This window comes from Etheostoma spectabile, chromosome 12 (genome assembly GCF_008692095.1).
Source record: "Etheostoma spectabile isolate EspeVRDwgs_2016 chromosome 12, UIUC_Espe_1.0, whole genome shotgun sequence".
In the NCBI taxonomy this organism is placed as follows: domain Eukaryota; kingdom Metazoa; phylum Chordata; class Actinopteri; order Perciformes; family Percidae; genus Etheostoma; species Etheostoma spectabile.
Genome location: NC_045744.1, coordinates 22,333,583 through 22,349,322, shown reverse-complemented (window position 1 = coordinate 22,349,322; position 15,740 = coordinate 22,333,583). Strand labels below are relative to the sequence as shown.

The window sequence follows — 15,740 nt, the reverse complement described above, 5'->3', positions numbered from 1 at the left end:
TCCGTGATCTGCTCAGATTAGTCTCTCTGACTTCTAAATGTCTCTATCAGTCACACAACATGTGTTCTGGACAGAATATGTCTTTAAATCAGACAAATAGCAATTAAAATCCCTCCGATTCAAAAACGATAAAAAAGTTTATATAAAACGTCATCATGTTGTAAACCAATCAGATTTTAAATCAGCTGAGAAGCCGGCGTTTCCCAGCATGCTCTGGGTCCGCCAGGGTCCGCCTGGCTCTTGCAGTCGGTGAAAAGCAACTGCGCCGCCTGCGTCTCAGACCTGCGGCCGCCTCGCTCTCGTGAGATTTCCGTTGCCCGCGTGTGCGTGACGTCAGAGCAAGGCGGGATCAAGTCGGACACAAATCTAACCGGCATGCAACGGGCGCCGATCGCCGGTGATCGATTCTGCTCAGACCTGGCTCATCTTGAACGAGCCTACTAATATAGGGTTATCAAGTCACACCCCACTGCTTCAGTCCATCCCATCCTAAAGCAGGTGGATCTACTCCATAACATTAATACCTTGCAATCTCTTAACCTATGGGACTTTGTTACCGTTCCCTCCTATCCTACTGACTACAAAACAGGTCAGGGTTATTCACACCTTTTTTATATAATAACCAAAAACAACCAAAATAAACATTCCTATACACAAGAAAACCCTCTACTTGGTTTGGCCCGGTGATGTCATCCTTGACCACCCTTTTCCTATAAAACAGGAAATACTTAGGCCGGCCCCGTCACCAAACAATTGTCCTGCATGGTGGAACTGAACAAAGGAACAAACAATTGTAAGTATCAACACAGGGAAACCTTTAAACCATGTTTAAACTTGCAACCTAATAAAATAAAACTGTTTTTTTTCTTCACAGAAATGCCAGAATGCAATAATATGTCTTGACGTTAGAGCTTGGAACACACTGCATTTGCATTTCTACACACTGCTTTGTCTCAGGATGGGCTGTGATTGGTTCAACACAACGCTGCAATACAGTAACTGGGCAATGACATTTATGTACTTGTGTACATAGTGTATGTTTTCTTTCAGTTAATAACTTCACGTATTACAGGAAGCATTTCACAAATTTGTTGTTGGCAGGAATCCAAAGAACATCCAAAGTGACACTGATATCCAGGGGCGGGGCTAGTAGGGGGAAACATGTTGGCCCCCCCCTCCAATCAATTGGGCTAAACTGTTGTCAATCTGACAATTGTGATTTCCATTAGATCAGACTACTGTTACTGCCTCTTCTGCCAATTTTCCCAGTCCCTGTCACATGACCAATGAATGTTTCCGTGACAACTAGCCCAAATTCTGATACCATGGAACCAGCACTGGAATTATTTTTGAAACAATTGGTGGCATTGGTGGAAGTGGCAGACTGAGCCAATAGAAAATGTGTATTGTATTGGGATATACAATTTTATTTAAATGAAAACAAGTTAAATTAATAATGAATGTGATGTTTTATGTAGCAGAATCGCATTGTGTTTTTCTATCCTAAAAAATCCTGGAAGCGCCTCTATCTTTCACTTTTAACATTATTCACTTCAAAGCTGTAGTGTGTAGTTTCTGTCCCCCCCCATGAGAAATAATGAGAAGTAATGACAACATTGTTGGAGCATCCGTATGACGCAAGCCTTTGGTGATCGCATATTAACAATACAAAACCCATTATTGACCTGTTCAAGAACAATAAGGCAACATCAGTCTCAGACCTCTGTACATTTTTTTTCAGCACACCAATGATTGTCCATGTTTTTCTTTGCGGTCAGTCACTATCTTTTTTTTTAGGGAGTTTAGTTTTTCAACATGAAGGTCTTTTCTTAGCAGTACACTCACTAACTGAAACATTTCGTGGATGCTTCTTTTGGTTGTCAGCCATGCCTTCAACTGTTGCAGCAGTCCTCTTCGTCTCCAAAGCTGAACGCTGTTGTTTCCTTTCACACCCTTACTTTCCACTGCGTGTGTCTGCACTGCTTTCTGGAGGCGCCGCGACCCCCGCAGGCCATCGCTGCCATTCAAGTCCATGGTTGATATTCCAATTCCACCACCCTTGTCACGGTGCGTCCCAGAAGTGCGCGTGAAGCAGCTCTCTGCTCCAGTGAAACAGCGAGAGCATCCGGTCAATTCAACCAAAGACCTCCCCCCCCAATATCGTATATGTCTCCTCTGCAACACCATGGACAACGAGAGTCTCTGGGCATCTTCAACCACTGCAACCTGAGTTCCTTTCTGACAGTCAGGCCCAACGTCTGGTCTCCGAGTTCCCTCTTCACAATCACAAATGTCTAGACTCCATCCGGGGGAATAGTCAGGCTTCTCTATACCCCTTTAAAATATTTTTAACAATGGGGTCTAATCCCCAAAGACATGTACAGTTCTTATTAGGCAATATATATATGTATCAGAAATATTTGCACATCTGCAACAAAGTCTCTCCTGATTGAATCACCTTCTGAGTCCTTTAGTGGTTGCTCATCTATGTACAAAGCCCGTCAGGAGTGATGTGGCAGAGAGGAAGATTGGCATAAACATCTGTGCATATGAAATGGATGTGTTGATACTCTCAAGTGAATTCACAAAAACATTGCGAGACAACTCAACCTGCACAAATAAGACAAAAAGAAAACTGTGTATTACACCCTAAACGGCACTGCCAAGCAAAAAAGGTCTTGGTGTTCCAGTTTACACATATTTAAATTTCAACACATTATCCATTTAACTTAATGGAAAATTGCGGCGATGTATGGCGACATGCTACGAGCCTCTCACGCTGCGCTTAGTGTTAGTTTTAACCTTACATACTAGTTGGATAATATAGCTTATGTCCTCCTTTACCACTTATCATCGCCAGACTTTGTTGGACAGCAGACATAATGCTCTAAAATTGTCTAAAACACCTATGATACCTGTGGATATTATCAAAACATCATAGACCTGGCACCCTGGTTACCGAAGGCAATATGGGGCGAAAGAGAGGAAGACGCGGGGGACTTACGCAGCCTCCGATACCAACCATGCTGCTGGCAAAATATGCAATCTATCAGCAACAAGATGGATGAGCGCCGCTCCCGGGTCAGTGCACAACGAGATCTGGGGATTTGCTGTGTTCTGTTTTACGGAGAAGTGGCTAACATTGGACTATCCGGACAGTGCCATACGGCTTCTCTGTATTTCGTATCAATATCTATGCAGACTGTTTTCATTTACTTTGTGGTTACTTTGCCAGGGATTATCATAGAAACATAATTAATCCGTAACATATTTTTAGCCAAAAATCCATTTCATATATGGGAGAGATGAGGAAAAACATTGCTTGGTTTAGTTCTACCTCCGGTAGGGGTATCTCACCAAATAAAGCCCTTTTTGACCCTTTGTCACTAGCCTACTATTGAGCAACTCATATTACAGGCACCAGCGCTAGTTTTATCAGGTGCAAAGTGTCACAAAATAATATTTTTGACTTCACATTTTGAATGAAGTGTACAGGAATTGGATGAAATCCTGCAGCATGGCCGGTACTCCCAGCTTTAGCCGAACTGAAAGCGCTCGGGTGTGTCTGATTTGCCCCCGCAGCCTTCAGACTATGACAACGGGGAAGGCAGGAGTGAGCATTACTGGTTTTTCAGAGCCACAAGTTAAAAGTGGTTTTGATTTTCTTTGTACCTCTTCTCCAGCTGCAACAAACTTGAGAAGAGAGGAAGTCCTGAATTATTTTTCTCCTTTTCCCCCAATGTTTGAGTGTTTGCTTTTGTCAGCATATTGGAACACTTTGTATTCTGGGGATTTCTCACTTTATTGGGACGAATAATCAATGGGTGTTTTTAGGCATTCATTGCTGTGGATGTTTCTTTGTTAGAAGCTGTTGACGGCTGGCGATTCCGGTGGCCGAAGCCCTATGAGAACATTGTGTTTTAGGTTATTGTGAATGGCAGCTGGCTAAAGACTTAGTGAAAATAAAGAGAAGTTGTTTGTGTTTTTGTTTTTTTTTATAATTTGAACTTGTATTCAGACCCAGTGGTTAATGTTTATTGAACTGTGCACACGGTTAATTAAACTTATCAGACTGATTTTAATATTCTTCTAATCTATAATCCCTTGCAGGCCCAATTTCAATTGTATGGGTGTTGTGTGGATGGTTTTACAGGAGCATCCTATTTGTTCTAAAGGGAAAGGAACCATTATACCCATTGCATACACCTGATCTGAACAGTCATCTGTATCTGTTACATTAGTCCCTAATTAATAATTATTCTAAAGATGTATTTTGTGTGATCTTCTTTGAATGTGTCCCTAGTAAGACATTGTTTGTTCTCTCTCCTCCCCAGCCTCTAAACTATGAGAAGAGAAAGGTTCACACACTCAACATCGAAGGCTCCAACACTCATCCAGACTCCCGCTTCGCCCACCTGGGGCCATTTAAGGACTCTACATCTCTACGAGTCATTGTGGGTGATGTGGATGAGCCTCCTGTCTTCTCCATGGACTACTACATTATGGACATATATGAAAACTCACCTGCTGGCACCCAGGTTGGCACTGTAACCGCTGTGGATCCTGATAGCACCAACAGCGCTGTCAGGTAAAGGAAACAGTCAGCATCTCTACGACAAAAGAACCTTTGCAGTTGTGTCAGAGCTGTTTCACAGTGTGTGGCTCCGGCATGTACCGAACAGCAGGTCCACTGAAGAATCGTACACACTTTTCTGTACATACTACATTTCCCTCACTTATCTGCTTATGTCTCCCTTGGCACATGTTCTGCAGCAGAGGCACAGTGCTGCTTTCTCTCAGTTTGAGACCAGGTCCATCAGACCTCCATCAGGTCCATTAAGCAAAATTCAGACCAAAGATTTGCTGCGAGACAAACCGTTTTAAAACGTTGCAGGGAAAAGTTGAAGTGGTCTGAACCGGCCCGTCTCAGTATTAACATGTAAGTGACGTCACCTGTTTCAACAGCCAATAGATAGCAAATACAGCTTGTAAAGTCAGCTACAACTAACTACAGAATTACAATGATCCATAATCTATTTTATTTCTGTTAATGTTACAAACTGTCAACTGGACATAAAGGGCAGAGTTTTAGACGGAGTCGCAACGAGCGCCCACACGCATGTTATGTGGTCGAGTGCGCAAGAGAGTAGCTGAAGAGAGGGAGTGGCGTTAGAGCTAAGCAGGAAATCACGTAAATACCCTGGCGAGCATCTCACTAGGGTTATCCAAAATCTTATTCAGACGCTACAAAATATATATCCAGCTACAAAAATTCCCAAAAGTCAGAAGTTAGACAGAAGTAAGCATCAAATGTTTTCTTCAGCAAGAGGGCCTTAGTTTTTTTTACGGAGGTCCGGAATGACATGGAGGAAAATAGAAGAAAAAAAAACTAAGACAAAACAAAACAAAAATGTGCCGGGGTCAAGCACTAAACTCGAAATCTCAACTTTCATGGAGGAAATAAAAATAAAAAACAAAAAAAAATAAAAAATATATACATGGAGCCTACTGGGGACATACACTAAACTCAAAATCTCGACTATCAAACTTGAGATCTTGAGTTTGAAAGTCCAAAAAACAATAAGGATAATCTTAGTAGTAGCTAGCTAACTAGATAGCTAGCTACTAAGGCTTTTAAAAAGGGGTGCAAAATTTACTTTGGTGACTATGGGGGGAAGAAATCAGAGAAAACCTGTGTTCTTGTTCACTTCTCCCATTGGATTCAATACACTTAAGACCTGCCGCTAGTCCCTAAAGAGGCGTGGCAGTGGCGGAGCCAACGCAATACAGGAAACTACTCTGAATTGGGGTGTCTCAGTTCTAAACTGTCTCTGGAACCATTCCAAGAGCTGGGAGTGCCACATCCCCCTTGTCATGCTGCATCCAAATCACTAAAAGGGTTACACACCAGAGAGGCAGCCGTAACAACAATTCTGCAGCTTGTGATTTACTAATCCCAACGTTCTGTATCACAGGTACTTCATAGAAAACGGAGAGGAAAGACCATTGCATTTCACCGTCGGGGTGAACAGCGGCATCATCAGGACTACTCAGGTTCTGGACCGGGAGGAGACTGCGTGGCATAACATCACTGTGATGGCTGCAGAGGTTGGTAAGTTCAGAGAAACAGCAGAGCAAACAGGCAAAAATTTAAAAACATCCCTTTATTTGTCCCTCAAGCTACACATCCAAAGGATATCTATCTAAAAAAAAAAAAAAAAGTGGGGTGGCAGTAGCTCTGTCTGTAGGGAGTTGGGTTGGGAACCAGAGGGTCACTGGTTCAAGTCCCAGTATGGCCCAAAAAGTATGGAGTGTGGTTTGATGGCTGGAGAGATGCTACTTCACCTCCTGGACACTACCCAACCGCTCAGGGCGCTGGTTCGGCTGGCAGCCCACTCACTCTGACATCTCTCCATTAGTGAATGTACAGTTCCTGAGCTTGTGTGTGTGTGTGTGTGTGTGTGTGTGTGTGTGTGTGGTGTGTGTGTGTGTGTGTGTGGTTCAGGACTGTGTGTGATAACTAACAAAAGTGTGGACACAGAGTGTAAATTATAATTTCCCCATTGGGGATCAATAAACAGATTAAAATAATATTAAAAATCCTTTATACATATATAGACTTTATATTGGCAATGAAATATACCCAACTATACTTTGCTGTTCTGCAGACATATACATAATTTTACATTGGCACTTACACATTTGTAAGAAAAAATAATCCATATGTATGGCATGCAGCGTATTAATAACAAGTCTACATATGTACTCAGCCAGCGCAGAATAATTGCTTCACAGATTAAATTTCATTTGTTTTTGAAACAAATTCCACAAAAAAAAGATTGAGACATTTAAGAAGACTACTTCATTCTAACTCTGATTGCACTTTGAGACACATTTGGTGATCTGACAGGACCTCTGCGTAGATGAGGTTGTGCTGAATGCGTCTGTGGAATACTCCCGTCACTGATTTATTCTCGATCTCATTCTTGATGAAGCTCGTATTTCTCTCCAGTCGATGCTTATCTTGCCAATTACCCTTTCCACTGGCCTTTACTGCGCAATAGTGTGAGTAATGGACTGAGCGGGGGCATTCATAAATGTCGGGCGGCTCAGTCACCCTGATGCCGAGTTTTTGGAGATGAAACCAAGATCCGAACCTCCTGTGCAGGAGGGACACCTACCATATCATTTAAGAATCAAAGATGTTACTCCAGCGTATCTCCCCTCATGTGAATCAATGTGAAATTAATCTCAGTATTAAAGTTTCATGAGGTTAGTCAGTGGGAAATTTAAAAGCTGTCATCCCTTATTTTCAGTCAATCTTCTTGACATCTTGATGTTAGAGTTAAAGAAAAAAATACATATTCTAGTGAGGTGCTGGCTCACCAGCAGCCAAAGGCTGGGACGGATGCATAACATAAAGTGGAAGGTTCTTTATTAGTGACGTGCACACACCGCCTATACTAGAAATAATCACCGGCAATGAAATTCTTAACCCGATGTTCTACCAGGCGCGTCTTTGCTGCGTTCTGGTTTTGTTTCGTTCTGGTTTTGCTGCGTTCTGGTTTTGCTGCGTTCTGGTTTTGCTGCGTTCTGGTTTTGCTGCGTTCTGGTTTTGCTGCGTTCTGGTTTTGCTGAGTTCTGGTTTTGCTGCGTTCTGGTTTTGTTGCGTTCTGGTTTTGTTGCTTCCTCCACCACGGGCCAAACCCACACTAGGAGCTTCTCAGGAGTGGAGGGTCCTGCTGCCCGACTTGCAGATTAATTTGTAGCACTTTTGTGATGAATAATCACATATTTGTCAGAACAATCATTTGTGCATTAACCCTTCTGTTGACCTCGGGGTCAAATTGACCCGTTTATATAAAACAACAAAACAATTATATATCAGAACGATGACCAAAGAATGTTGTAAAAAACTTCAAATCCAAAACATTTTTTATTTTTTAAACGCTAAAAAAGTGACAAAGGTAAAAAAAAAACTTGTTTAAAAGAAGTGAGAAAAAAATTGGTGAATGTGAGAAAAAAACTTGTTTAAAAAAAACTACAAAAACATAATCAAAGTGACAAAAAAATTGGGAAAAAAATCTACAATAACATTGAGAAAAGTGTGGAAAAAAACAACACATCAAAATGTCGAATTTTAGCCCAGAAAATCACAAGTTGCAGGTGGATGGGAAGACTAGAGTCTAACTTCCACTCCAAGCACTCCTGTAGTTAAAGTCCATGCCGTCTCCTTTCTGGCGTTGTCCTGTGATGTTTTTCCACCTCCAAGATGAATCTCCATCAGCCATGGTGTTATCTAACGTATCTCTCTATACCTATCCAATGAAAAGCAAAATAGCCCAACATCTTTTTTTAAACTAAGCAAGTAAAAGCAAAATCTAAAATATCAATGGTTGTAAACTGTTGTGAAACAGTAAGTAAAAGTATAAAGATTAAGTGATGGTTTGAAAAAAAGGCAACAAGCTCAGAACTCCAGAGTTTTATGGCCTGTGGGACGAGTGTTCTGAGTCTGGCGGTTCGGGACCAAATGCTGCAGGCAGAACTGTTAGTGGCGGTGCTGGTTTGGGTCTCTGGTGATCCTGTTGGCCTTCTTCTTACATCGCTGGGTGTACAGTGCTGCTCATGTGCATAGGAACCCCTGCTTAAAATGACTAAAAAGAGAAATAAAAAAACGCCTTAATGAGGAAAAATCCAATCTTTAAGGTCACCAATTTTCTTTGTCAATGAATATATGTATTGTAAATAAATAAATAAATGTTCTTCCTTAAAGTACAGGGGCATGACTAAAAATTCCCATAGAAGATTTTTTTATTTTGTTTATTAAAGGCCAGTTATTCATTCAGTCGTGATCCCGGAATTACCATAGCATCCCTAAATTAAGTTCGGTACCCGTTCAATTTGCATTGAGAGATGATTTTATGGAAAGTAACCCACGCCAATCTCTAGGTATGGTGACGTAGATTTTCATTCTTTTTCTTCATTACGTGGTACATAAAGTCCAGTACTTCCCGATACCGATGCCAGCATTTTAGGCCGTATCAGAGGCGATACATTGGAACATCTCTAATACCGATAAATTAGTAAACTTCCCTGAATGCTGTGTGGACTAGCCAGAACCCTCCTCTGCAGCGCTGTGGAGGAAGGTGTTGCAAGGCGAGACTGCCATATCAGGCGGTGATGCAGCCGGTCAGGATACTCTCCACGGTGCACCATGGTAGACGTTGCAGAGACTACTGGAGTCCATGTTGAAGAGCTGCTGTCTGGCAGTCTTTGTGATGCGATATGGTGTCGGTGTGGTGAGTTCAGGTCAGAATATTGCCAATGTTTTCTAGTGATACAGTGGCATTAAACGATCCCCTGGCGCTTTATGTTGCTCACTATATACATGCATATACAGTATATATACTGTATACTGCCAATGTACCCAAAGGAAATATAAGAGCTAGCCGGAGCATTAAAAAAGCATTAAAAAGTGGGAGGGATATATTCTATTCTCACATGTTGGTTCTGAGGCCCATGATGTGTCTATTTCTCGGTCTACACCTTCAGATCTCCTTCTCTGTCCTCTCATTAAATAAAGTTAGCACAGTTATATATCTGCTTTGCAGTGACATTTAGCAGGAGGTCCGGAGCAAAGGCCATCGTCGTTCTGTCTGCAGGTGAGACTGGATGAAAAAAAGTTCAGCTCTCTGGTGAAGTAAAGCAGACAGAAGAGAGATTTTTTCAGATATGGTATCTGCCCTTCACCCCTGCCTATTACCCTTAGCTCTGATCAGAAAATGCCTCTCCTGCAGCGGCTCCCCAGATACACTCTATAAGTCTCCTCTAATAGGATGAGCTGAGAGGAGCCCTGCAAAGCACAGAGAGAGATTACGACGTGGAGAGATGACAGGGATGGAATAGATGAGAGAGATGAAGGATAGGACAGAGTATGAAACATGTCTGCAATATGGATTTTAAACAACTTTACTATCCAATTACTTCACCCTCTAAAACATAATTGTTAAAATAGCTCATTGTCCGGACTTTGTTCTGTAATTAAAAACGGAAACGTGTGTGGCTACAGTTTGTATAAAAACATTTTTATTTCAAATTCTCTGAGACAAAGCTGTTCTGTTAGAACATTTATGAAATTAAGTCCATTCTTTAATTATTAGAGCTTTTTTTCAATGCTTTTTTTTATGCTTTAGACATTTTTTGGGGGCGCTTTTGACTCTCGCTTATCCGGCTAATAATTTACGATAATGGCGTTGTGAGTAACTCAATACGTTAGTTGTCGGAGCACGCATAAGGGTCCCATAATGCAGCCTGTTCTTATGAACCATTTTTCCAAAAGCTACGAAAAGTTAACCACTGTAATTTGTAAGCATTCCACTTTCTTTTCTTTTTTTTGCTGTTTGCACCACATTGACGACTGATGTATAGGAACGCGGCTGGCCGTGTAGAGAGGAGGTCGGCACGGATCGGTGGGCGTCAAAACCCAGGACTATCAAGCCAGGGAGCGGAGTTCACTCCCCTGGGGAAACTAAAGAGTTTCACCCTAGAAATGCGTGTTCCTTGGGAGTATTTTAATCCAAGCCGTGATCTTTTTCCTAATCTTAACTAGTTGTTTTGGTGCCTAATCTGTCATTTCTTAGCGGCAAATTGCTCATATGTTGTGGACGTAATTTAGTCATAATACTGCACCCAGCGAACAGTCACCTGTACAGGAGGGATCAGTTTTTAAGTTTGATTGCCATCACCATGGGGCATCGGTCAGAATGCATGGGAAAAGCCCCAGAGAAGTTCAGGCCATTCAAAAGAAGTTTTATTTAATAATAGGGAATGAGGTAAATGATGATGATGCAGAACAGAACAGACTCACATGGGTCGGAGAATCTAGAAAAACAAAGGAAATCAGAACTTAACCCTCCTGTTGCCCTCGGGTCACATTTGACACATTTTCAAACAGTTTCAACGTCAGAAATTTGTTTTTCTTTCAAACAAATTGCCCCAAAGAATAACGTGAATGGTTCCGTACGACGTTCTTCATGAGTAATATAAATGATCAGTTCGCTAGCTTTAGTTGATTTGGGTGTTTATTTAATTTTAGGGCATTTGAAGGTTTTTTTAATATAAAGAATGTTGAAAAAAGTGACAAAAATGTTGGGGAAAAAACAACAAAAAAAGTCCCGAAATACACTGAAAATAAAGTGACAAAGAATTTTGGGAAAAGTGACAAACACACTTGGGAAAGCGGTAAAAGTGTCTTTAGGTTTTAATTTTAAATTTTGACCCAGAAAAACCAAACGTTGCATGGCTGACGGGAAGACAACACAAGGGTTAAGTCAAAATTCCCACATGTTGATCATAAAGTAACTAGATATATAAAGCCGTCATGCAAATAAACACGTTATCAAGAGTGAGGCAGGTGTGGAAAGCAAGTGTCAAAATAAGATAGAAATGGGGATTTTTTTGTACGAATCACACATTTTTCGGTTAGACACATTTTATTTTATTTATTTATTTGATTAGGACAATGCACATTAATGAACATTTCTGTAAATGCGCCAGTGTTAGCCAATTGGCTAGTTTTCAACTGTAGTCCTACCTAGGATGCATGTCTTTTATGGTGGGAAGAAACCGGAGGAAACCCACGCAAACACGGGGAGAACATACAAACTCCATACAGAAAGGCCCGGAACGACCTGGATTCGAACCAAGAACCTTCTTGCTGTGAGGCAGAAGTGCTACCCACTTAGCCACATCTGCCCATCGCCGCTGATATGTCCGAGTCGAGAGTCACATGACTACCCGGTATCACATGACTACCCGGTGTCACGTGGCCAGCCGGTAGCCTCCCACTTTTGTAGGATATCGTACAAAAAAAGCATAAAAAAATAGGATGTTTCTATCTAACCATCATGTTTTCTTGAATGATGCACAGCTCTTTAGGCATTAGGCAAGGCTCTTGGGAAGTTCACTTCTGTTTTTATATCTTTATTCTCATCAAGGACCAAAGGCCAGGCAAAAGGAGCCCCCACTGCCCCGATACCGGGACATAAACAGGACAGAACAATTCAATCTGGCCATGGGGATCAGGGAACAAACTCTAATCCTGATCCACTGAGAATACAAAGATAATTCAGCTCTTTTATCTGGCTTTGGGAATTCCAGTCCATCTCTCTTTTTTTTTTTAAATCCAACATGTATTCCTACACACTTCAGAGGTTACGATGAAATTAAATCTGTACTTGCAGAATTCAATTAGGCTAAAGTAAAGAGTTTTCAAGCATCAAATATCCAATATTAAAGTCCTTGTTGTGGTCAAACGTTTTACTCAGCTGTGTGGCGTAATGGGATCTGTGCCGTGGTGTGTGAGATATTGAATGTGACAGCTGAATGAACAAACAAATGGAAGTTACAGAACAACAAAATTTAATGAGATGCAACAGCACAATGAGAAAGGAAGAGACAATTGACGGATGAGATCTCGTCAGTTGTTTTGCTGGCGAGAACTGACTCTTTTGATTCATACGCTTTGATTTATTGAACTTTTACTACCTCCTCCTGGCGCCTGTTTATTGCTCAGATTGTGTAAAGGCTGTCTGAGTGAGGTGCTGAATTAACTCGGACAGCTTAATGGAGTCACAAAGTTGGCTGAACTTTATGGCAACCTGCACACCTAATGAAGCTATAGCATGCGTTTGATCAGGAAGAATACTCTTTTGCATATTTTATAAGCTGTATTCTATTATCTTATTCATCCTGCCTTCATTCCTGTCACACAGGCTAATTCACTGGCTGATTCTCACTTCCCTTAAACAACATTTACGGTTCCTCCACTAGTCGGTCCCACTGAGGAAGCAGCGGAAAGACGGAGGAAATCATGCAAGGAGCAGGGCCATGAAATATATGAAATAATATGAAATATGATTGGTGCCCCCCACCATTCCATTGGGCTAGAGTGCCTTCCATTGGATCAGAGCACTGCCACTTGGCTGCCTGTTATGCAAATTTCCCCAGGCCTCGTCACAAGACAAATTGTTTCCACGATGACTATAAAAATGTTAGATTTTTTTTTTTTTTTTTTTCTGTGGAAGGCTCCCCTAGAGATCAGATTTTGCTACAGACATTCATGGAAATTGATTGTAATAATATCTGGCATTTCCTAAATGTTTTTCTCCACACTCAGCTTATTTACAGCTAAAATAATATTTAAACGTTGGGTTGCAAATTCATGACCTTTCAGTCACAACGGAGAATTAGCAACGCTAACCCTGTGTACATTTAAGTAGACATAAACTGCTTTTTATGTGTTCATTTTGTCAATTATGATCCCATTCATTTCAAAACAGACAATGAATCAGGGGATTTGTTTTAGGGCGTGGCTACATGCCGACCTGTTAATCATGGTAGGGCTAACCATGCTAACCATGGCACTGTGTGCACCGTGAGAACTTGTTTTGGGGTGTTTCTTGTGATTTCATCTTAAACTTTGACCCTCTTACTGTGTTTTTACTTCATCAAAGTTAATTCTGTAGCGTAATTCCTTTCTGCCAACCAAGCTAGCTAGCTAGCTAGCTACCGCTAATGTTCAGGGAAAGTCCTCGGTGTGGGGGGCAGTAGCTCAGTCCGTAGGGGGTTGGGAACCGGAGGGTCGCTGGTTCAAGTCCCCGTATGGACCAAAGTACAGAGTGTGGGCTGGAAGCTGGAGAGGTGCCAGTTCACCTCCTGGGTATTGCCAAGTTGCTCTTGAGCAAGGCACTGAACCCCCCTTAGCCGCTCAGGGCGCTGGTCCAGCACTGAAAGCCCCCCCACTCTGACATCTCTCCATTAGTGCATGTATAGGACCTGAGCATGTGTGTGTATTTCAGGCCTTTGAGTAGTGTGTAATAACCGCAGAGTGTAAATTGTAATTTCCCCATATGGGATCAATAAGGAGTATAAATTAAACTAAATTACCGAGCGGTAAATCTCCTCTAGACGACTCGCCGCATGATTAGTTTTCAGTAACCCTGTAGCAACTACTGGAGACGGGGTTTAGACTCCACCGGACACGCCGCAGAACATTTCAGAAGCGTCCCAGAAACCGTTCTCTGGTCTGCTCCGCCTAAACTACAAGCCTAGTCTTATTTTAGACGGAGCCACAACTCTGAACAGAGCAGATCGAGCCGGGTAGACCCTGTATGGGAAATATAGACATGAAATAATTATGAGGATAAATGTATTTTTAACGACTACAACACAGCCACAAACACTTACTCCATCTCTCTTAACTGGACTTTTAACAACTTTCTAAGCTAGAGCTCAACATAACAATTGACGGCAATAAACCACTGAAGCAATCCAAAAAAAGAAACGGCTTAACCATGTTGCCAACCTACTCACTTAAGTACAAACAGACTCTGACTGTGCAAAGATAATAACCGTGTCATTAGGAAAAACAATGAATCTGTTTTTTTCTTTGGAAATACAAAGAGACTGACGCAAATAAACGTGTTTCTTGTGATCATTTTTAGATAACCCTCGTATGGTGAGTCACGTCCCAGTCACCATCCAGGTCCTGGATGTCAATGACAACATTCCAGCCATCTCCGGGGGCAACAGTGCCGTCATCGTGTGTGAGGGCACCAAAAATGGACAGGTGGGTTTTTAATGTTTCAGCTGAGAAGAACAAAAGTGGGTTAAAAAAAAAAAAAGGTGTTTAAGTCGCAACTGGATGATAATGTCATGGCCTTTAAATTGGATTAAGAAAACTTTTTTTTGTTGAGAAAAGCAGTACATGTAGAAGCAGTAGACGTCCTGATACTGTAGAAATGGTGATTTCAATTTTACACTTTCCAATTTCAGAGGACCCCCACTGACCTGTGAACTTTGCAACCACCCCCAAATTCCAAGATGGGGTCTGCAAAGTCACAACACACAGCACTGTGAACCAGGGCTGTAGTACTCGAGTCTGGTTCTAGACTCGAGTCCAGACTGTTGACGGTTTTCCTGTGGTCTCGGACTTGTCTCGGTCTCTGCCCACTGGTCTTGCCAAAAATGGCTTTTGGTCTCGACCGAGTCCAGGTGTCGTTATTATGCTGATAATAATATTGGAGGGAAAGTGAAACCCAAAAGTATTGTCTCGATACTGTCATGCATAGAACCTTTTTCTGTCCGGGACTCGGTCTTGACTTGGACTCAACTAGTCTTGGTCTTGCACTTGTCTTGGATTCGACAAAGGTGGTCTTGATTACAGCCATGCTGTGAACTCTGGAAACAGATAAAGTAAATGTACACGTATTGATATGTTACACCAGAAACACACCGGACGCTGCAGCTCAGTGAATAGCCGTGAAGCGGAGCTATTTTTATTTCGGCTCCCATGTTACCCAGTCTGTCCGGCTACGAGACCGGCTTGTGCTCTACAGCTAATCTTTTAACCGACTCCTCTATTTCTTCGGCGAGCCGGGAGCAAATGTGTCGAGCCAGACAGGTCATCACATATAGGAAGGCCACAGTGCTGGATGCTTTACAAAGTAAACCAAATTTCAAAATAAAACAAATCCAAAGACCGTGAAAGAATTGGACACAGCAACGCCATAAACTTTGACAAAGACCAGTGAAGTTACTTTCCCGGTGATGGCTGAGCGTTACTGCGGAGCCTCCAACTGAGCTTGAAGAAGTAGATGTGACGTGAGCAACTTGTCTGAAAGCTGTAAGTCTTCTGGTAGCTGTGCAAGAGAAATCTCAATCATTCCTAATCAGCAGAG

The 15,740-nt window shown here is 41.9% G+C and overlaps 1 protein-coding gene across 1 annotated transcript in view; it reads left to right on the top strand.

Moving 5' to 3' along the window:
• The window catches only part of LOC116699629 (cadherin-18), an 88,946-nt gene that overhangs the window by 61,318 nt on the left and 11,888 nt on the right, over positions 1-15,740 (top strand). Inside the window, exons 7-9 of the mRNA XM_032532305.1 lie at positions 4,335-4,588; positions 5,976-6,112; positions 14,505-14,629. Of these exons, the coding sequence (XP_032388196.1) occupies positions 4,335-4,588; positions 5,976-6,112; positions 14,505-14,629 (516 nt within the window). The remainder of the gene's footprint in view (positions 1-4,334; positions 4,589-5,975; positions 6,113-14,504; positions 14,630-15,740) is intronic.